General features: G+C 47.2%; 6 protein-coding genes across 6 annotated transcripts; 5 read left to right on the forward strand and 1 right to left on the reverse strand.

The window, feature by feature from the left end:
- Positions 1 to 339: 339 nt before the first annotated feature.
- On the reverse strand, positions 340 to 5,310 carry UA08_00267 (Metal resistance protein; the record flags this gene model as incomplete). The annotated part of the gene is made up of 7 exons (XM_020260054.1): positions 340 to 603; positions 661 to 752; positions 816 to 1,045; positions 1,100 to 1,884; positions 1,933 to 2,082; positions 2,136 to 4,946; positions 5,011 to 5,310. The coding sequence occupies 7 exons, from the start codon at positions 5,308 to 5,310 to the stop codon at positions 340 to 342; spliced, it is 4,632 nt and encodes a 1,543-aa protein (XP_020123760.1).
- A 534-nt stretch (positions 5,311 to 5,844) lies between these two features.
- On the forward strand, positions 5,845 to 6,865 carry UA08_00268 (hypothetical protein; the record flags this gene model as incomplete). Its single annotated transcript, XM_020260055.1, has 4 exons — positions 5,845 to 6,192; positions 6,294 to 6,466; positions 6,524 to 6,634; positions 6,685 to 6,865. 4 exons carry the CDS (start codon positions 5,845 to 5,847, stop codon positions 6,863 to 6,865), a joined length of 813 nt encoding a protein of 270 aa, XP_020123753.1.
- Positions 6,866 to 7,328: 463 nt separating this feature from the next.
- UA08_00269 (hypothetical protein) lies at positions 7,329 to 11,240 on the forward strand (the record flags this gene model as incomplete). The annotated part of the gene is made up of 4 exons (XM_020260056.1): positions 7,329 to 7,865; positions 7,925 to 8,104; positions 8,169 to 9,129; positions 9,184 to 11,240. The coding sequence occupies 4 exons, from the start codon at positions 7,329 to 7,331 to the stop codon at positions 11,238 to 11,240; spliced, it is 3,735 nt and encodes a 1,244-aa protein (XP_020123752.1).
- An 865-nt stretch (positions 11,241 to 12,105) lies between these two features.
- Positions 12,106 to 13,304, forward strand: UA08_00270 (hypothetical protein; the record flags this gene model as incomplete). The annotated part of the gene is made up of 2 exons (XM_020260058.1): positions 12,106 to 12,277; positions 12,355 to 13,304. The coding sequence occupies 2 exons, from the start codon at positions 12,106 to 12,108 to the stop codon at positions 13,302 to 13,304; spliced, it is 1,122 nt and encodes a 373-aa protein (XP_020124320.1).
- Positions 13,305 to 15,449: 2,145 nt separating this feature from the next.
- Positions 15,450 to 16,378, forward strand: UA08_00271 (hypothetical protein; the record flags this gene model as incomplete). Its single annotated transcript, XM_020260059.1, has 2 exons — positions 15,450 to 15,963; positions 16,020 to 16,378. 2 exons carry the CDS (start codon positions 15,450 to 15,452, stop codon positions 16,376 to 16,378), a joined length of 873 nt encoding a protein of 290 aa, XP_020124321.1.
- Positions 16,379 to 18,015: 1,637 nt separating this feature from the next.
- UA08_00272 (hypothetical protein) lies at positions 18,016 to 20,026 on the forward strand (the record flags this gene model as incomplete). The annotated part of the gene is made up of 6 exons (XM_020260060.1): positions 18,016 to 18,139; positions 18,184 to 18,403; positions 18,478 to 18,597; positions 18,660 to 18,809; positions 18,868 to 19,439; positions 19,500 to 20,026. 6 exons carry the CDS (start codon positions 18,016 to 18,018, stop codon positions 20,024 to 20,026), a joined length of 1,713 nt encoding a protein of 570 aa, XP_020124318.1.
- Between the last annotated feature and the right edge of the window lie 798 nt (positions 20,027 to 20,824).

Raw genomic sequence — 20,824 nt, forward strand, 5'->3', positions numbered from 1 at the left:
ACGAAAAGTGTCTAGGCCCTTGGAATGAAGCTAGCCAAGACGCCGGAATTCATTTCCGAGAAGAATGTTGGTTTCATATAGCACAATAAGAGCATGGAGGAAATTTTGCCACGCATAGCACTCCATACTATGCGGTAACGTCAAGATCTGCCCGTAGTGACTTGGTGTATTTTGTAGTAAGAGTAGTTCTTACAAGGACACCCCCAGCCCGTTGATCAATTCCGGTGTAGGAAAGCGAAAAAGAATGAGGGACTGGACATTGCCGATCCGTTCCAGCTTACCAAAGCGGCTTGCATGGGACCATTTGTGCGACCCTGTTCCCCGAGTGATGCTATGACACTATTTTGCTTCCATGATGCTCGCCACAGCATCGCTATCCAAGAGATCTGCCTCCTTGACAAGATCGTAGAATTTGCCACCCTTTCGGATAAGCTCTGCGGGAGTATCAAATTCCGCTATCGTACCACGATCCAAGACCACTATGCGATCGGAGTCAATGATAGTATTAATCCGATGCGCAATAGTGATGATAGTGCGATCTTTGAAGATACTGCTGCGGAGGGTTTGTTGGAGAAGGGCATCAGTTTCAACATCAACCGCGGCCTGTGAGCTTCATGTTAGTAGTGCATTTCTCATTTAGAAGTAAGTTAGTAAACATACAGTTGCTTCATCTAGAACCAGAATATTACTTGGTGTTAGTAATGCTCGAGCCAAAGAAACGAGTTGTCGCTGGCCCTGACTAAGATTCGATCCTGTGAGCACAGGAGTTAGCCATATTCTTTGCTTCCCCCCCGCAAATGATTTCTTGAACGAACCTCCTTCACTGATTGTGGCATCTAGTTGGCCTTCCATACTGGCAACGTGTTCCTTCAGGCGTGCATGGCTAAGAACGCTCCACAACTCAGTATCGTCATGGACATGGCGAGGGTCCAAGTTATCTCGGACGGTTCCTTCGAACATGGCTGGGTCTTGGGGAATGATTGCAAGGCGACCACGAAGATCAGAGAGACCAATGGTATTTATATTCAGGTCGTCGATACTTAAGCTAGTCAGTGTCGCTGTAAATATAGCAAAGATCTCAAATGATATTGGTACTCACCTAATGTTACCTTCTGACGGCTCAATGATGCGGAATAAGGCCAAAGTCAGGGAGCTCTTGCCAGCACCCGTACGACCTACAACACCTATCTTCTCCCGAGGCTTGATATCAAGATTGATATTCTTTAGAACAAGATCAAGCTCAGGACGGTAACGAGTGCTGTAGTTCTGGAATGAGACACCACCGTGTGCTGGCCAGCCGATGGTAGGCCTGTTCTTGAATATTACGTCGGGTGCCTCACTGGGCAAGTTGGCATACTCCAGCACCCGTTCAACAGAAACAATATTCGTCTCAACTTCTACTGTCTGCCTGACAATCCAGTTAAGGGATTGAGTGATCTGTAGTGCATAGGACATCGCCAAGCCCACCATGCCAGCGCTCAAGCCAGTGCCAGTAGCAACGGAAACAATAGACAGTCCAGCGGCGGTTAGAATAACAATGGATCCTATGAATTCTAACCGAACAGCAAGCCACCTATTGGAGCTTATAGATGGGAAGAAAGCTCGGTTATTGGCATCCATGCGCCATTCATTTTCCATGGCAAACCTCTTTGTCTGTTTATATGCGCGAATAGTCGACACGCCACCTAGGGATTCTTGGAAATGGGCGTATATTGGGCTTCGACTGACACTGTCCAGTCTCTTGAGCTCTCGAGAAGTTCTCAAGTAGTACTTTTGATAAGACATGTATACAAATCCCAGAGGAACGATGATAAGCAAAAAAGCGGGAGTCGATAGTGTGATAACAGCCATAGTAAAAATAGCACGGGCAGTATTGACGAATAACTAACAATAGTCAGTGGTGCCGATTTTGATAGATTCGGAATACCTTACCATATTGAAAGTACGCGCGAGTACCTCGTCAACGCGATAGATGTCACTTGAGAATCGGTTCAGAACTCGTCCGGAAGGGGTAGTCTCGAAGAAGCTCATTGGTGACCGGAAAATAGCATACGCCATACGCTCGTGGAATTTACGGGATGCCTATTGAGTATATTAGGGATGGTGTATGGCCAATTTTGGAACGGACGACAAACCTCTATAGAGCAGAAAATCCAAAGAATGAAGGTTTGACAAACCACAAGAGCAGATGATCCTAATCCAAAAGCGAAATAAATTCCAACATATTTTCCAACATTTGGATTCCGACCGCTGATTTCATTGACTTCAGACCATCGTTTGAGCCAAAAGCCCCCTGCGACTTGAGCCGTCTGGGAGGCCAGAAGAAAGATGAGATAGATGCTGACTGCATATAGATTACTTTCTTTCGCGTATTCGCCATAAACACTCCATTTCACTTTACCTTGCTCGGCCTTTTCCTTCGTCTGCTTCGTTCTCAGGCCATTCTCTTCATCCGCGCCCTCTCTACGCGGGCCATGCCAACTTGCAGTGCTAGCACGTCGCAAAGTAGCCATGCTGGATCTTCTGCCACCGCCAGGTTTAATAGGCATAAGCGCAGCAACGGCATCGTCAGATTCCTCGATTTCAGAAAGGTCAGACTCGTCGACAGTTGTCGAATCAAAGCTTATAGGGCTCTTATTATCGCCCTTGCTAGCTTGGGAGTCATCTTCGTCATCTTCGGCTGATGCTGTGCGTATTAAATTCGCCACTTCCCCTTTCATGGCTAGTAGCTGCTCATACGTTCCCTTCTCAAGGAAAGTGCGATCTCGAAGTAGTCCGATAAAGTCGGCCTCTCGTAACACGGCAATCGCGTTTGTGGCGAGAATACGCGTTTTGCTGTTTAGTACCCCATTGGGTCCCAGTACCCTGTTGATCAAGTGTCGGCCCACATGAGAGTCCACAGCGGACAGGACATCATCGAAAAGGTAAATGTCAGCGCGTGCATAAACAGCTCGGGCTAAGGTTAACCGAGCCTTTTGCCCTCCAGAGAGCGATATACCACGCTCTCCAACCTCTGTTTGATCACCATCTGGGAGTGTCTTGAAGTCGTCAACCAACGCACAAGCTTCCACTGTTAATTCATAAAATTCAGGGTCCCAGCGGTGACCAAAGACAATATTTTCTCTGACGCTAGCGTTCATGACCCAGGCTTGCTGCGCGACGTATGCGATTCGGCCACGGACAACGACCTCCCCTTGACTTTTCCAGAGATCTCCGAGAATAGCTTGGAGTAGGGACGACTTTCCTGAACCCACGCGACCAACAATACAAGTTAATTCGCCTTTGCGGGCACTCAAATTGATGTTCTCCAAGACATTGTTCGATTGATATTTGTTCCAAGTAAAAGTTGCATCTTGAATGCGAACAGACTCGTCACCATTATGAACAACTGGCTCCCGGGAGATAACAGCGTCAGACTGTAGTTCGTCGGAGGTAAGATAGTCTGTAAGACGTTTCACGGCGACGGATGCCTCGATGATTGAGGTTATGACCATAGGCAGAATGGAAAGTGGGAAAGTCAACAAATTGAATAAAGTCAGTGCCGGGAATACAAGATCAGTGGTTAAAGGGCGGCTGTCAATGAGAACAAACACCGCAAAGGTTGTACAAGAAACTAAGAAAGGGGTAGACGACCAAGTGAAATTCGCCACAGCTTGGGTTGCACCGATTTTCCGAAGAGTGTTCAACTCAAGGTCATTACGGATATGACTCAATTTTCCCATGAAAGCCTTGTTCCAAGCATACAACTTGATACTTTTGATGTTGTTCAAGATCTCAGTCATGAGACGTGTCCTAGAATCTTTATTCTTCATCTGGACAATCTGGAGCTTCTTCATCATTCGGGCAATAATACCGTTAACGGGTACCATGAGAATCATGACTCCTATACCAGCCCACATACTATTACCTACGAGCTGGTAGAGCGAGACCATACACAGAGTAATCTGTAAAGGAGCAGACCAGAGCTGTGTACCAAACTGAGTTAAATCCACCAATCGCTGCTGGTCAATCGCCATGTGGTTAACGATATCACCGGTCGTCTTAGACGCACGGCCCTCGTTTGATAACCTAAGAGCTTTGGAATAGATAACAGCCGTGAGAGATGACTTGACGCGCATGCCAGTCTCAAAGGCTCGTTGGAAATATTGATGAAGGCATGCTGTCTGGGCCACTGATACAGCAAACATGGTTAATGCGATAGCAACGCCTCTAGCCACCGGCTGTGGCTGGTCTCCCCGATAGGAGTCAATGAAGGCAATTAAGAGGCGCAGTAATTGCGGCTGTACAAAGGCAAGAACATCGCTACCGCATTTAATGGCGGCACCCCAAAAATACGGACCCCCAAAGGCCCGGAAGAGGGCAATCCATAAAGAAGGAGTCTTCTTGTTAAGCTCTAGTTCCCATGCATGCTCTAGTAAGCTGCCCGTTGTTTTTGTGGTGTCTTGATCTCGCAGATTCCACATATCATCTTGAGTCAAAAAATTCCTATAACCATACTTCATCATCGGTGTCATCCAGCTGAAAGTCAGGACGGAGAAGATATCCGCATATTCGAAGGGACATTCGTCTTCAGTGCCCAGAGCATCGTATGCACTCTGCTTCTTTGGGACGAAGTACTCAAGGACGAATTCAACAACGGCGAGGCCTAAACTGATAGTGAACACGATGAAGTAAGGGAGGTCATCGCGAAATACTGTGCGGGCAACGAGCGATCGCAATTTGACGCTATACGCGATGACAAAGAATACCCAATAGAAAAGAACGACACCATTGGGTTGTCTGCTTCGCCAGTGTTCGAAATATTGAACAGCAAAAATCACGGCAAGCGAAGCTAGAGTTGAAATATTGGCCCAAAATCGAAAATCAGCAATGTAAAGTTGAGGGTCGGCTATCAATTGGATGCATGCTTGCACGGCTGTTGTTACGATCAGAAGCGCCAGGACAACCTAACGGACACACCCTCGTTAGACTAGCTGTTTGCCATAGATCATGGTTGGAAATGGAACCTACCAGTTTAGCATAGAAATGCCAATTCTTCGGGACCTGTTGTGGTCCACGCCTTTTCAACAAGAGCCACAATGCCGCAGCACCCAAGAGGACGCCCCACGCAGCAGTAACTGCGACCGGGACGTCGAGAAAGCATGGAGTCAGATCAAATCTGTCTGGACTGAGAGGACCCCATCCTTCAATGCTGCCACAGAATGGCTGTCGTGAGCTTGGGGCATCAAGCGGATGCGCGGCGGTGTAGAAGGAAGCGCCCAAAGAACCACGGTCGTTACCTATGACGGCCTGCGGATTGTCATCGATCATTTTTTGTCGCAATCAGAGTATACCTGTTGAGAAGAGTATACTCCAATGCAATGCCTGGCGATGGTAAGGAAGAGATGAGCAGGGAATTTCTCAGGGAAAGCTGATGATAGCGTAAATTTCTCCGACTGGCGCAGGCAGCCGTGACTGACCGACGCAGCGAGAAGGAGCCAAAACGGGGCAAGCGGCTCGGAGATAAGACCCCGGTTCCGAGATTTCCTTTCCTGAGGCTGCGACGGCTTAGTAACCAACTTTGAACACGCACTGATTGGCAGCGTGCTCTCCAAAGCGCTCCTGACAGAGAAAGCTGACAGGCAGGCGATCATTCGTGAAGGGCTTGCTAGGCTGTCCAGTCAAGATCATTATCCAGTTATTCACCAAAATGCGCTTGGTTATGGTTGGCGTCTGTTATGTGGACACTATTCTCAGGCATGCTGACCGAATCCAACACTACTACCTATATCTACAGAATAATGCTGATTTCAACGTAGTGTGGATCACTACCCTGAAGAAGATGAAAAGCTTCGCGCCTCGAGCATGAGTCGCCGCCGCGGAGGAAATTGCCCTAATTCCCTTGAGGTTATGCAGCAGCTTGTAGATCTTACTCAATCTAAGCTGTCACTGGATCTCATATGCGTACTTCCAGAGCGCGAATCGATGAGCACGAGATTCATCACACAAACTCTCGGATCCGATGTGAACTGTTCTTGTTGTATCTACCGTCAACACCTAGTTGATCCGGCTTCTTGTTACGTATTCAAGAGCCGCGAAACGGGAAGCAGGACCATTGTCAACTACAACGAACTGCCGGAGATGACCTTCGACGAGTTCAAGTCTTCAGTGGAAAAGCTTGGGTCAATAGAAGATACCTGCTTTCATTTTGAGGTATGTCTTCTCTCCGATTATGCCCATCTCACGTCTCTTAGAGCTCGCAATAGGGAAGGGTTCCAGAAGTCACCCTGCAGTGCATTTTATACATACGGCAGATAAAGCCGTCGGCATTAATCAGTGTTGAACTTGAGAACCCGCATCGTCTTGGACTGGAAAATCTTGCTGCTGAGGCAGACTTTGTCTTTTATGCCAAAAGCTGGGCCCAAGCATTTGGCTATTCATCCATGGAGAAATGTCTAGAAGCACAGATTACTGTTTTACCAAAAGCGTATGGTAGACATTGACGTCTGGTTTCTGAGAACATTTCCTAATACGTTCCATATAGGAAATACTTATGCTGTACATGGGGCGACAAAGGCGCTGCATTGCTGACACGGCCTGAGAACGCCTGTATATCGATGCCTGCACTGGCGATTCCAAACGCAGAGGTTGTGGAGTAAGTCCATCATCCTTATTCAAGCCACACACCAAAAGTGACGTGTGCAGTCCAATAGGCGCCGGTGACACATTTGTCGCTGGTATGTTATTCGGTATTTTATGCTACCGTGATGATTGGGACCAGACACGCAAACTACAGTTTGCCACCGAGCTTGCGAGTCTCAAAGTTCGCCAGGAAGGATTTCAAGGATTGGGGAGTGTCGTAGGCCATCGCATAGAACGGCGCTAGATTCTTCAATGACGAAGGGCCGCCAGGTAGGTTGCCTACGGCAGAGGGCAGACCGTGGCATTTTGCTACTAATAATCAATATTGCAAATAGTTAGATTAGAAGAATGAATTCGCAGCAGATAAAGATGAGAACTGGGTGGGAATCACTCAAGAGTTAAAAGAACCCTATCAACAAAAACGGTATTATCGATGCGGTGGTCCGTGCGCCGACGCAATGAAGTCGGCGGCGCGGTTTCGCAGCTCAGCAAACTCATCAACCCATTCAACCAAGAGGCCCTGCTCACTCTAACGACAGCGCCCAGAGCAGGGACCTATTCGTTGCGACCTATTTCTTTTTCGAAAGTGCCAGAAGATAAATCAGAGGCGATATTTATCCCTTTGCTCATCGTGGTTATCCAGAGAGCTGCGGATCTATCGTCGTTGAATTTCTTCCCGCAGACCCTTCGATGAACAAACCCGACCCATGCCTAAACTAGGGAGCGTTTTGGGCGCAACCCGTGGAGGCCACAAAGATGCACTAACTTCCGGACGCGGTGGACGGCCTCGAGGACATGGCGCGACTGGATTTAGAATCCAGTCAAACCGAGGCGCAGCTCGAGGCCGTGGAAGAGGCCATGCCCAACTTGGCCGACCTACAACCAGCGTTAATGGAGCTCAAATTGAAAAGGAATCACCAGCCAATATTCCCGCTTCAAGTTCACCCTTCGCTGCGATTAAAAATGATGCTTTGGGGGGCTTTGGCCCTACAGCCTCGTCACCTGTTGACGGGTCGCAAAGCTCTTCCGTATTCGGGAAGCCGTCGTTCAATCCAGGAAGTATGACCTCGAATGGGTTCGGAACACCTTCTATCGCACACCAACCGAAGGGAAATGTTAATCAGCCAAAGAGGGAGCCTCGCCGTAAGGCTATTTCCCAAGGACGCTCCCCCAATGAACAAATAGTTGAGCTGAATCCCACCGGTGGCACGAAAACTGTCGATTACCAAGAACGCTATGAGAAGGTACGATAACCAGCTACGACTAGTTACCGCGGCGATGACTAATAGGTGCTTTTCCATAGTTGAAACTTGATCGGGTCAGGCAACGAGAAAAGGCCATTAAACAAGGTCAAATGGCCGATCCTAATCAACCAACTCTACTAAACAAAGCGATAACGCCAGTTGGAACGTGTACCACTATGTGTCCAGAATTTGAGCGGGTGGAGAGGATTGTTCAAAAGATGGTTGATAAAAGCGAAAAGGTATAGCAGCCAGTATGCGATGATTTTCGGTTTCATCCCGCTAACGTTTCGATCTTATGCACAGAGTCTCGATCCGACCACCAACTCACTTGAAGTCCGAGAACTCAAAATGCTGAAAAGATTTAGGCGGTCTGCAGCAGGCTATGATGAACAGCTACCATCTGATATTCGCACACCGAACACTCTGCTTCAATCCATGAATTACCTTATTCGGCATGTTGTCAGCGGTCCTGACCCCCTCGGCCTAATACATAAATTTGTGTGGGATCGGACACGGTCTATAAGAAACGATTTTTCTGTCCAACAACTCACAAAAGTAGAGGATATAAAAATAGCGGTAAAATGTCTGGAACGGATAGCCCGTTTTCACATCATTTCGCTACATCTGCTTTCCTCCCCCGACAATGAAGAACAATTCGACCATCATCAAGAACGAGAACAGCTCAACAACACAATGCTATCGTTGATGCACTATTATGATGATAACAGGGAGCGCATTGATTTTCTTAATGAGCCGGAATTTCGTGCATATTACATTGTCTTGGCCATTCACGACCAGCGCCCAGACATCGAAGATCGTGTGCAAAAATGGCCGCAAGAGATTCTTCAAAGCCCTAAAGTCCAGGTTGCTTTGGAGCTACTAGCTGCTGCAAATAACTACTGGGAATATCAGATTGTTCTGGACACAACACGGCCAAATGCAATCTCTCAGGGATTCTATGACAGATTTTTCGGTCTCGTGGATTCTCCATCGGTGTCATATTTGATGGGTTGTGTCGCGGAGATATACTTTAATAATGTTAGACAGACTGCCATTCGCACAATCTGGAAGGCTTATTGTCGTGTCCCCATCTCTCAGCAACATAAGAACGAAGATTGGACGTTAGATGAGCTTACTCGTGCACTCTATTTCGATGATGAGTCTCAGGCAGAGAAGTTTTGCGAAGAGCAAGGGCTTCAACTGATGGAGAGAACTGACGGATCACTGTATCTCAACTGGGGGACAAGCAGCATCGATATCGTCGGTACGTTCGGCCACTCCGTTTGACCTTTTATTTATCTAATGCGGTACATAATAGATTTCGCACCCTCTTCGCGCCATTCCTTTTCCGAGAAATATGTCGAGGTAAAACGTGGTGGTAGAACACTTGCTGCCATCATTCTTGGACTGAATATCGCGCAGGCGGCTACTCGTGGTATGATCGATACTTCATTATTACCTGCCGATGGTTATGGGACCCCAATAGATGAAGATGACAACGAGCTTTTTGTCAGCCAAAACGACCAGCCTCCGCATGCAGGAACAGGCTTGTTTCAGGATCACTCAGAGCCCTTACTGCAACCTGCGACTGGAGAGCCTGCTGCATTGGTGACATCTGACAAGCCTTTTGGGTTATTCCAACCACCTGCTGTGTCCGTTGGAACAGTTCAAACAAGTCCATTCGTCAATATACCCTCTTCGGATACCCCCGCCAAACCTCTTCTTGCGACCAATTCCTTGTTTAGTGCATCGACCCATACATCGGCCTCGGGCCCCTCGCAGTCACCATTTTCTCAAATATCTGCTTCAACATCGGCTCCTTCTCAAGGAACGATATCCGCCAACACGTCACAGCCACAATTCTCATGTGCAGCCTCAACTCAAAGTTCATCTATAAATCCGACTACATTAACGGCGACTGCACCTGTTGAACAACCCAAGCCAACGTCCTCATGGGCTTCCTCTTCTCGGACCTCAGCCAACATTTTCAAGACACCCGATCTCTCGACAACCACTGTGGAATTGAAGCCGCAGTCCTCATTCTCAACCTCCCCGGTAACAACGCCGCTCTTTCCTGCTCAAAACTCTACACCGGAAGCCCCTCCGTTCAGCACATATGCTGAAACTTCAAAGCCGCTCTTCTCATGGCAACCAAATCCTCAGATTTCAGATCCAGCTTCCAAAGCCCCTGATCTTTTAGCAGCCACCAATGATGTAAAACCGGCACCCGTATTACCGTCATCACCCTTCTCCTTTCAAACGTCAAACATCAAAGTTTCTCCGACGATATCAGAAGTAGCATCAGACTCGATCTTCTCCAAGTCACTGCCATCTCAAAATTCACCCGTGACGCTTAGTACTCCCGCGCCTAATGGCTTATTTTCGCGGCAGAAACAGCAAATAGAGCAAACAACTTCCCATGTCGAAACGGAAGACAAAGTCTCTTCAAAAACGCAGATGACATCACAGTCACTGCCTTCTTCTGCCTCGAATGCCAATTTGGTAACGAATTCCAATCAGGAATTCACGAGCGTGGAATCTGCTGTTGAGTTGCAGCAAGACCAACCCCTAGTTGATGACTCACGTGCAGATAGCGTCTTACCGGTCACTGAACCTTTACCCAGGCCGGAAAGCTCAATTGATGACTCAGATTTTCGCAAGTCGTGGATTGAAACTTTGAGGCAATCAGCAATAGATAATCGAACATCTCAAGTCAATAGGAAGCGGCCACTGGAAGCTGAAAAAGAGGAAATAACACAACCTCGTGAAAAAAAAACAGTGCCTGTCGACAAGCCGAAAGTAAGACGTGAGAAGGTTGTCAAATCAAAATCGAAGCCTCCGCCTGGGAAGCAAAAGAAACAATCACTTGCTCTAGCATCCATCGCGCCACTTCCGACGCTTCCAATCCTCGAGAAAGTCAAGCAACTGACCCAGGTCAAGGAGCCTGTCCAAGATGAAACTGTGTCATCTAGAAGATCACAAATTGACGAGGATGAAATGCTCCTCTCGGCTGCCCGTATCGCGGCAGAACAATTGAAAAGTGGTCCGAAGCTCCTCGGCAAAGCTTCCGATTATTCTTACGTGGACCCCCTCCGTTCTTCTACATATTTTGGAAGGAGTCTTGATTCTGGATCTCGTACGTTATCATCATCAGAGTCATCATCATCACCTCATGCCTGTATCAATGGTTACGATCTTGCACTGGCGCCTGAAACGCCGCTTGGTCTCGGTCGTACTCTATCTCGCACCGAGCAACGTCTAAGGTTCACCGGAGGAAAGGGCCTAGCATATAAGCCACTTCAACTGACACCAGATAAAGACAAGTTAACTAAAAAATCGGACAAAATTAAATTCGACTTGAGCTCGGACTCTTGAGGCAAACTTTCTTTCTGTCTTACCGATTTCATGTGCCACTGAGCGGCACAGTCATTGATATTTTTCTTTTCTGTACATATATATGTCTATGGATGGAGAGTTATATGTTCTTGATAGTAATGGAGTTATTGGATTTGCTTGCGTTTGTTTTTGTTTTGTGTATGTGTGCCCTCTTGGTCTGTCAGCTATGATTCCATTGCAATTAACAATATAAATAGCATACAACTAACTATTCTTTGGGTTGTATATGTATTTTAACAAATAATCTAGTTCATTACCGCACGAATGTAGATTGATTGGGAATAAAGCTTATTACCCTTCGTGGAAAACAATTCATCACATGACCAGCCCCACGCTTATTGGCATTGCTCCAAGCCATCATATCAAGACAATGTCAATTTTCGCTTTCAATTCTACTAACAGGTGTATATGCCATATTGAAGTGCAGTACGGACGGAATCGCAATGCTTTACAATTGGCGAATCTCTCTGACTGATTGAAAAAGAAAAAAAAAAAGAAAGAAGGGGGGGAAAGGAATTAAGTCTGCCAAGGAACAGCGTTTGCAACCATCCAGATTTCAAAGCGGCGTTAATTAGATCTATTTCAGCGCGCGTCAATGCAGCTTTGCCGTTCTATAATACGTGTTAGGATTACTGGTCACCAATATTCTACAAATCAGATATCCTTGAGATCGTTCAGAGGATATAAGAGCGCTGGACAAGCTCTGCTACGGCCACACAGATCTGCTCGAACATTCAATTTACCATCACCGCTGCCATCAACAGCATCTACCAAAACGTTATTCGAATGCAAATTGAGACAGCTCAGCTATCTTGGTAATAGTCATAATAATCTCACGAAAGGAATGAGGATCGCCACACTGCAGTTTGCGCCACAACTAGGCGATGTCGAGCAAAATATCAGGCGAGCAGATCGATTGCTGAAGTTGGAGGCGGGCAATCAAGATGCTTCTGAAGAGCTAGGAATCGATGAACTGCGGCCTGACATTCTTGTACTGCCAGAAATGGCGTTTTCTGGTAAGGAACCTTTATGTTTGAGAGAGTCAAAAGGAAAAGAAGAATAACAACGCTGATACGACTGGTGAGTTACACAGGTTACAATTTCGCGTCTCTCCAGGCGATCAGACCTTATCTAGAGGTGCAAGGTCAAGGCCCATCTTCGCAGTGGGCACGAAGAACAGCACAGCGTCTCAAATGTAAGGTCTGCGTAGGGTACCCTGAAGTTCAGCATGTAGGCCCGTCAACAACATCGGATGGAGACTCTGCCGCAAGCTCGGTGAAGCTATATAATTCCATGCTTGTTGTGGATGAAGCAGGCCAGATTGTGCATAATTATCGAAAGCGGTTCTTATACTACACGGACGAATCATGGGCCTCTGAAGGGGAAGCAGAATGGAGTTTTAAATCCCTGGAATTTCACGCAGCAAGTGGACCTGCCTCTGAGAAAACCGTGCATATCCCAACTACATTTGGAATCTGTATGGATATTAATCCGTATAAGTTTGAGGCACCGTTTACTGCATGGGAATTTGCCAATAGAGTGCTGGACTCCCAGTCACATCTAGTTATTGTGTCCGCTGCTTGGCTTGTAACCGACCCAACTACTATCATGGCAACGCATGAGCGTTTACCTGATATGGACACGTTTAACTACTGGCTAAAGAGATTCTGGCCTCTACTTGAGAAGAGAATAGACTATGGCAATAGACAGTTAGATGGCTTCTGTACTCCGACAGAAACAAAGGTCGTTTTAGTCTTCGCTAATCGCACTGGCGTTGAGGACGGAGGGGCCGGGAGCATTATACCTACAGCAACATATGCCGGAACGAGCACTATTGTTGCAATCACACAGACACATAAGGGCCACTCAGAAGCCAAAGAAACGTCAGGGGATAGTACAACTTCGTCGTCATCACTGGATATCAAAATCCATTGCTGGGGTATCAAGGGGGCTAGGGAGGAAGGAATTTGCTTTGCTGATACGGCATCAGAGCCAGAAATGACATTCGTCACGAAAAAGACTGATGAAGACGAAAGTGACTGATTTTTTAATAGCTATATAAAGAAAAGAAGATATTTCATTCGCATTTGTCTATCTTTTCTTGACCCTGACTTGCTTACCGCTGGTGTAGAACAAGCCAGGGTCTGGGGTGACACTCGACACTTTCTTTTCGCATAGGTGAACAAGTGAGTCGAGTAGTGATTGCCGTATTAGGAAATTCGATATGCAATTGCCCAAACGATGAACTTCTTGGCATGAGTCATGTGTGATGGGGCTCATGTGACTGTGTTGCGTCCAGCTGGACCATTGAAGATTCTGACTAAAGCAAGCAAAACTAGTGGTTAAAAGCGAAGAGATGCCTGCTTATCAGTTGCCTACTACATATTAGAATAAACTAGCTTCACACGTCGATCTATCTCTCAAATGCTTGAGTATGTCACCCATCACGTCTCGCCAGGGCTAAGAATCGACACAGTTGATACACGGCCCTGACTGGCGAGTGATACACACACACACACACACACACACACACACACACGTCTTCAGTCGTTTAGAAATGTACATAGTTAGTGTATATCAGCTCACATGTGACATTCACTTATCGACCATCACCTCCAACCCATTACTAACCAGACATCCAAGGGATGCACCGGCATAATTAATGGCTGTGGGGTACACCCGATATCTGCAGTCGAGTTGAGACCTCAAAAATTGAGGCTATACCAGTCTTGTCCAGACGAACACCACCGACTACGCAGTATGTACAGAGAAATTGCTTGTTTTCTAAACGCGAACGATAGCAACACGAAGCTCAAAGACAAAACAACAGTCCTCACATATCTGGGTCAAACAGTCATCTGCCTGCATCTGGGCCTGCACAACAAGGATTCTCCAGATGTCCAGATGTCCAGATGCTACCTTAGAGGGCTAGGGCCGGCACGTGTGGGCTTCATTGCCGCCTCAGGCCAATCAACGTCTGTTTCCTCATTGTGGCCGCTGAGCCACGGGATCGTCACACATGATCAGAACCATCGTCGATACACACACTTGAATAATTAGAAAATTGGAGGGGGGAAGAAGTTAATAAGTAAATAATATAAAATATAACGAGAGGGGAAAAAAATAGAAAAAGTGGTGTGGTTGTGCAGAGCGACGGAAGACAGTCAGCGTCAGCCTATTGGCCGGAGAGACCCGGGTCAGGTGATGCCGGGCACCCTTTCGGCGCGTCTGGTCTGTGTGGCGCGCCGCAGCCGGTTTCTGCCTGTGTCTTCCGCGACCACGTGAACAGCCCGCCCTCTCTTCCTACTGACTTGACTTCGCGATTTCTCAGTCTTCGAGGCCTCCATTGTCCCATACCGATTTATTGATCATTTTTCGCTATTTTCTAAGATCCTGCATTTGCGACGGTCTTCAAACACCTTTCTCCGCGCTTTTTTAACCACTCCGTGAACTTATTTCTCGAATTTACCCAATTCGGTTTCGAGATATCCGGCCCATACTCACCTGATTTCCCGTGACTTCCTGTCAGGTGATATCGAGACAACAACGATTCCTTCCAAGGTACGCGTGTGAAGTCCCTCTCCCCTCCCCCTTCTGCCAGACTCCCCCTCGCTGCTCCACCAGCTATCTACGCAACAGACGTCGTCTACGGAGCCATGGACACGGCTGCCAGGTCATCGCTCATGGTCCGCGACGATGTTTTGCTTTCGGTCGCGTCTGTTGCACGGTCGCATAGGGCCGTAGCAGACCCATGAGCATTGTATGATAAAGCAATCGAGCTCTCTGATGTCATGTGAGAGGGAAACACCAAGCATTAAAAGAAATCCTTGCGTTGTCTTTCTGATATTCAAAGAGTTCGATTGCGAAATTCTCATCGTTCCTGTTGCCACTCGTTGTCTGCATGCCTGTTTACCGACGCGTCCTGGCCTACCTTGGAACCCCGCAGTAAATTGCTAGGCTCGCATCAAGCGCATTTATCTTTATTCATTTATTCACTTTCGTGCTTACGAATCAATGTGACATCTAGCTAAACCAAACTGCTTTCAAGCAAACTCTGCAATTCCCAAGACGCGAAGCAACTCGACCAATCACCTTGGTTTGTCCTCCACGGCCAAATCGCTTTCGTCGCGTGCAGCTTACTCATGGATCTATCTAGATTGAACACACGAGCCACCTTTCTTCAGCATCATGTCCGATACTAATGGCAACAAACGGAAGCGCGAAGATGACGGCGCCGGATCCGATGCTCAGCGCTTGGCGACCTCCCACAGTGGCAGCAATGGCAGCGTCCCTGGCCTGACTGGACCTAATGATGCACAGGCTTTCACTCATTCTCTAAGCCACTATGACACCACAGCGTCCGATCTGAACATCGATGAACAGCTCCTCACCCATGTGGCACAGTCAAATGGTATGACAGACGATAATACACTTACCGCGAATGCGAAAGCTGCGCTTGCTGCCAACCCACAAAATAAGTACCAGCCCGGCCCGGATACAGGCTTCGACGGTCAGATTACGCATGGCCTGCCATTTAGCGACCAGCTCACCCATGCCACTGGAGGGCTTCCTTCTCATGCTACGCCACATGAATCAACGGCTGCTGCTGTTTACGCGGCTCGTGAAGCCCAGAGCATGACCACGAAGCCCACCGTTGGCTCGCCAGAGTGGCATGCTCTGCGCAAGAACAATCACAAAGAAGGTCCGTTCGCTCTTCTGATTACATTGACCGTAAGAGTTTCTAATCGATCTGTGCAGTTGAGCGCCGCCGTCGTGAGACTATTAATGAAGGTATCAACCAGATTGCTCAGCTAGTGCCTAATTGCGACAAGAATAAAGGGGCCATATTATCACGCGCTATAGAATATATTTCTCAGTTGCACGAGGAGAAAAAGCAGATGAGCACGCGTTGGGAACACACCAATCTCACAACGCAACAAGCCATAACTGAGATCAGTACACAAAACGAGAAATGGAAGGCAGAGGCAAGCCGTCGAGGCAATATTGCACTGAAGTGGATTCAACGCTGTCGAGATGCGAATCTCGAATTCGACGATTATGACGACGAGAAGGACCTAGGGGGTCAACTGGACACTGACCATACTCAGAGCTCCTAGGAGAATTTCCTTCTCCCTCTTTCTCTTTGCGCAATATCAATGATAAATGACCTCTGACGCTTTGCGATTTTATAATTCTCCCCTCAGTTTCGTTGCCGATTGATCGCCTTGTGGCGAGCCTCTGACAGTTCTATTTTTCTCTAAACCGAGGACTCGGCTATACTGCGTTGAATTAGTACTCTGGGGCAGGTACTTCGACATTCCTTCATGCACTGGCATAGTTGTAAATCGATTGTCGTGTTACATTTCTTTTTATTACATGCTTTAACTGATTGTTAAGTTTCTTTGTTACTACTATCGGGAAAGGGCCAGGCGAAACTGGGTGCATGACTAATTCTGTTTTTATATCGTTATCTTCATTACTATACTACGTATTACTATTGCGATTTGTTACTCGTTTGTGTTGGTGGTATAATTGAGATGAGTCCAGCTATTTGTTCGATTTGTTCCACTTTGCCCATTCATTTTATTACCGTATATTATGTTGTAGTCAACGAAGGCTAACTACGGGGAATTAGACTAGTTTCTTAGGAATCTACGCTGACTGCTAGCAATTCACCATCACATGTCATTGCAATTAGTTACTTTCTGACATGGGCGAGAGCGAATATGCCATGCTGTGAGCATATTTAGGTACGTGCGAAGGTACTGCAGTTTGGTGTAAGATTTGATAAGAGCACTACGAGTCAAGAATTATCAATCTCCTCGTAGAAAATGGAAATACCCTAATATTGATTAGGCCTCAATCTGCCAATAACAAATCCCATGGGCCATAGTTTGCTAACCAGTTAGTTAACTAACTACATGTACTCCGTTAGTTATGCATAACTAGCTAGTTAACTAGTTAGTTAGTAGCCCTCTTCTTCCCACTAGCAACTAGCACTTGAGCAGTCAGTTACTAATATAGAAATAGATATATGGACCGCGCAATGCGATCTATTGCTACTTTGAACTCCGTGCCGTCAGTCAATTGTTCTCTCTAGTACCTTCTCATTATCTTTTCGAAGAAAATAAACTTCGAAACACGTCTTTCAATGCATTATGCATACCGCTAGCTGCAGGATACGCATTACGAATCTCCGAACCCGTATATGCAAGTCGAGGGGGGTATTATCATCCGATCCTCCAATGACTTACCTATACGCCGTACTAGTGGTAGATCCGGATGGTAATATGAATACGTAGCACATGCCAGAAATCAAGATTTCATATTAAAGTTAAGCAGCAATTCAAGATCTAATGGTGAACAGACAACCTCTTTTTTTTTTTTTTTTTTTTTTTTTTTTTTTCTTTGGATGTCTGAGGTCGCACCAGGCTGGCTCTGCCCAGCCAGCCAGTCACACTTGAACTGTTGATAAGGTTGAACGCTGCTATTCGATTTGCTTTTTTAGGTCTTGACCGCTAGTTCTAACGATAGAAGCCTGGCGGTGTTTCAAACTCCGAGTATTCGAAAATTGGCCGTGGAGCCTTGGTCGTCATGTCATCCCATTAGATTCGTACTCTTGTTGCTCGTGCTTGCGCGGCATCTGAGAGGTCAAAAAATGGTGGGTTTAGTTATGTAAATAAGGGCACCGCACTCATGGATTCCTGTCATAGTCGGATTTGTCCTTGGATTTCCCCCATCGGTATTATTCATCATGTCAACTCCATCGCTCCGCCTGGCTCGGAATAAGCTGTTCAAAATACAGTCTAATACCTTAACTGAAGATGAAGCGATACGTCTAGCATATGAGCGCGCTCGTGTCTCTGCGCGGGAATATGGTGAGTTTTCTCAAAGAAAGGGATATTACTGTGTATCAACATAGTAATTCCGAGGGACATGAAAGGAATGACGGTTGAGGATGTGATACAACTCACACCCAAGTTCTGGGAATATCATCTTGACCTGATACACGGAATCGCGTCCTCGACGTTTGTTCTCGTCACGATTCAATACAATCTCGCCGCAGGGACAATTGGATCATATGCTGCCGACAGGCCGGATCTGCAGGAGCTGATGGATCGCATCATGAAGTTTGATGTTTCGTAAGTTTCAAAAATATGCAGCACCGCCGAGGAGCCCGGAAATAGTGGGCGCTAAATAAAACTCTCATATAAAGTGCTCAATTCATGCTCACCGAGCTCGGCCACGGTCTTGATGCAATGAATCTGGAGACCACGGCTACTTTGCTTCCTAACGGAGAGTTTGATCTTCATTCACCGAGTCCACACTCAGCAAAGTAAGTCTTCTTAATCATGGTAGATTTTGAGGTCTTCTGACTGAATGCTCCTCACATTCTAGATTCATGCCTCCCTCCACTCCAGTGAGTGGCTTTCCCCGTGTCGCCGTAGTTATGGCACGATTAATTATTGCCGGCGAAGATCGCGGTGTGAGGCCGTTCATAGTCTGGCTGAACGATGGTCAAAAGATGTGTGATGGAATTACATCCAAGTATGTAGTTCTTTAACCAAACATACATACATCACACACAGTTGACAGGGTATAAAAGAAAACTGCCCAACCGAGCTGGGTCAAAGCCTATCGACCACTCGATCACGTCCTTCAATCATGTCCGACTACCAGCCGCAGCATTACTCGGCTCAACCGAAAGGCCCATAAACATGCGCTTCAATTTCCTATCTGTGATCTCACGCGTGACTGTCGGTACCCTGGCTCTATCAATGATTCTGATTCCCGCAATCAAGCGTGCAGTTTACGTGGCAGGAAAATACAGCATTCGACGACAAGTGCAAGGTTTCGATGGCAAACCGACGCCTATTATCTCATTTCGGACGCAGCAGCGGCCTATCTTGCACGGTCTCGCTCAAATCGCCGTGTTCGAAGCATATGCCCGGTGCAGCGTTCAAAGATTCATGCATCCGGACCTGGAAACGCCGGTGCGCCATGGCATTGCCACTACGCTCAAGGCTGTCCTCAACTCTGCCACCCAAACCACACTCTTCAACCTTGCGGAACGGTGCGGAGCCCAAGGCTTGTTCAAGCACAATCATATAATTGAGAATCAGCTCGAGGTCCGGGGTATTTCTATTGCCGAGGGAGATGTCACGGCGCTATGCATAAGTATGGATTAAGATGCTTCGGAGTGAAAGAAGATGGGGTCATCTGCTGATATAGATCCAGGACTTGCCGCCGAGCTACTCCTAGGACGATACAAACTGCCCGAAGCTCGTGATCCATCGAGTCTTTTGGCCCAGCATGAACAAGGTCTATTCGACGAATGTCGTATGGCGGCGGCTCAAACAATGAGCACCAGTGGGGGCCACCGCAGTGTCGGATTTAATAACGCCATCCTCCCCCGCTGCCAATCACTCGTCGAAGCAATCGGGCACCGCACGGCCTACGAGGCGGCTCTCGACGCGGGCATAGACAGCGATTTATTGACGCTCTACGAAGCCGGTGTTATCATGCAAGACTCGGGCTGGTATGTGCAGCACGTAGGGCTAACGCGCGAAATGCAGTTTGATCGTGAATCGCGGGCGCTGAACGCGGTTTTGCCACGTTTGGAGGGGATGCTGGATGGTACAGGGGCAGGAGAATATGTGGATGCGCCGATTCTGTCGCAGGGAGCCTGGGATGAATTTGAGAGGTCGCTGGAAGTTTTTCAAGCGCCGTCGCTGAGTACAGAACATGTGCAGAGCAAGTTGTAGTGCACACCGCCCGCGGCTGTTATGCCGGCAAAATCATAAGTCCCGAAGGCGGTATGTCCAGGCCGCATAAGTTAATGAATTCGGACTTCCACCTGCTCGCAAACAAGTAACCACGCTGTACTCCGTGCTGTGGAGGGATTGCAAACCCAGCGTGAGTCATACGTTGATCTTTCTTTCTTTCTTTCTTACTTTCTTCTGCTGCCGCCTAACTCGAGCGATCCTCCGCGTCGGGCGCGACACGTCTCCCGTCCGAGGCGCATAATATAAGATTTATACCTTTCCTCCCTGAGTAATGCAAGCCTTTTCCGGTGTCGAATCGGATTCCTCGTATTTGTTTTACGCCGAACCAAAGCATTTATCTCGGACGGAATTCACTGCTGCCTCTAACTCCGTTTAATATATACGGAAGTTTACGAGCACACTGCGGAGGTAGCGGATTTTATGCTGAGTACTACATAACATACATAAAACTCGGGGAGATTTGATTCGTTCGTTAGACTTATCTAGTTGATTCTTTTTTTGCCCCGTCGCTCTTTTTTTTATTCCTCCTGGATTTTCCCTTCATGTCTTGAACTCCCACGATTCTCATCAAAAGCACAGTCTATCGAATACACACAACGAGCTTGGGGAGTCTTTTGATACCTAATCTATCGGTCTAGCTGACTGTCGGAGTTGCATTCATCTATTTTGTCCCCGGCATTCTAGGGCGTCAGGACAGTTGATAGCTGGTTTAATTAACTAATCTGCCTAGTTATCACTCACCGATCAGTCACTCTCTAATTCAAAATCTTATCAATA

This window comes from Talaromyces atroroseus (assembly GCF_001907595.1).
Source record: "Talaromyces atroroseus strain IBT 11181 chromosome Unknown scaffold_0, whole genome shotgun sequence".
NCBI lineage: Eukaryota > Fungi > Ascomycota > Eurotiomycetes > Eurotiales > Trichocomaceae > Talaromyces > Talaromyces atroroseus.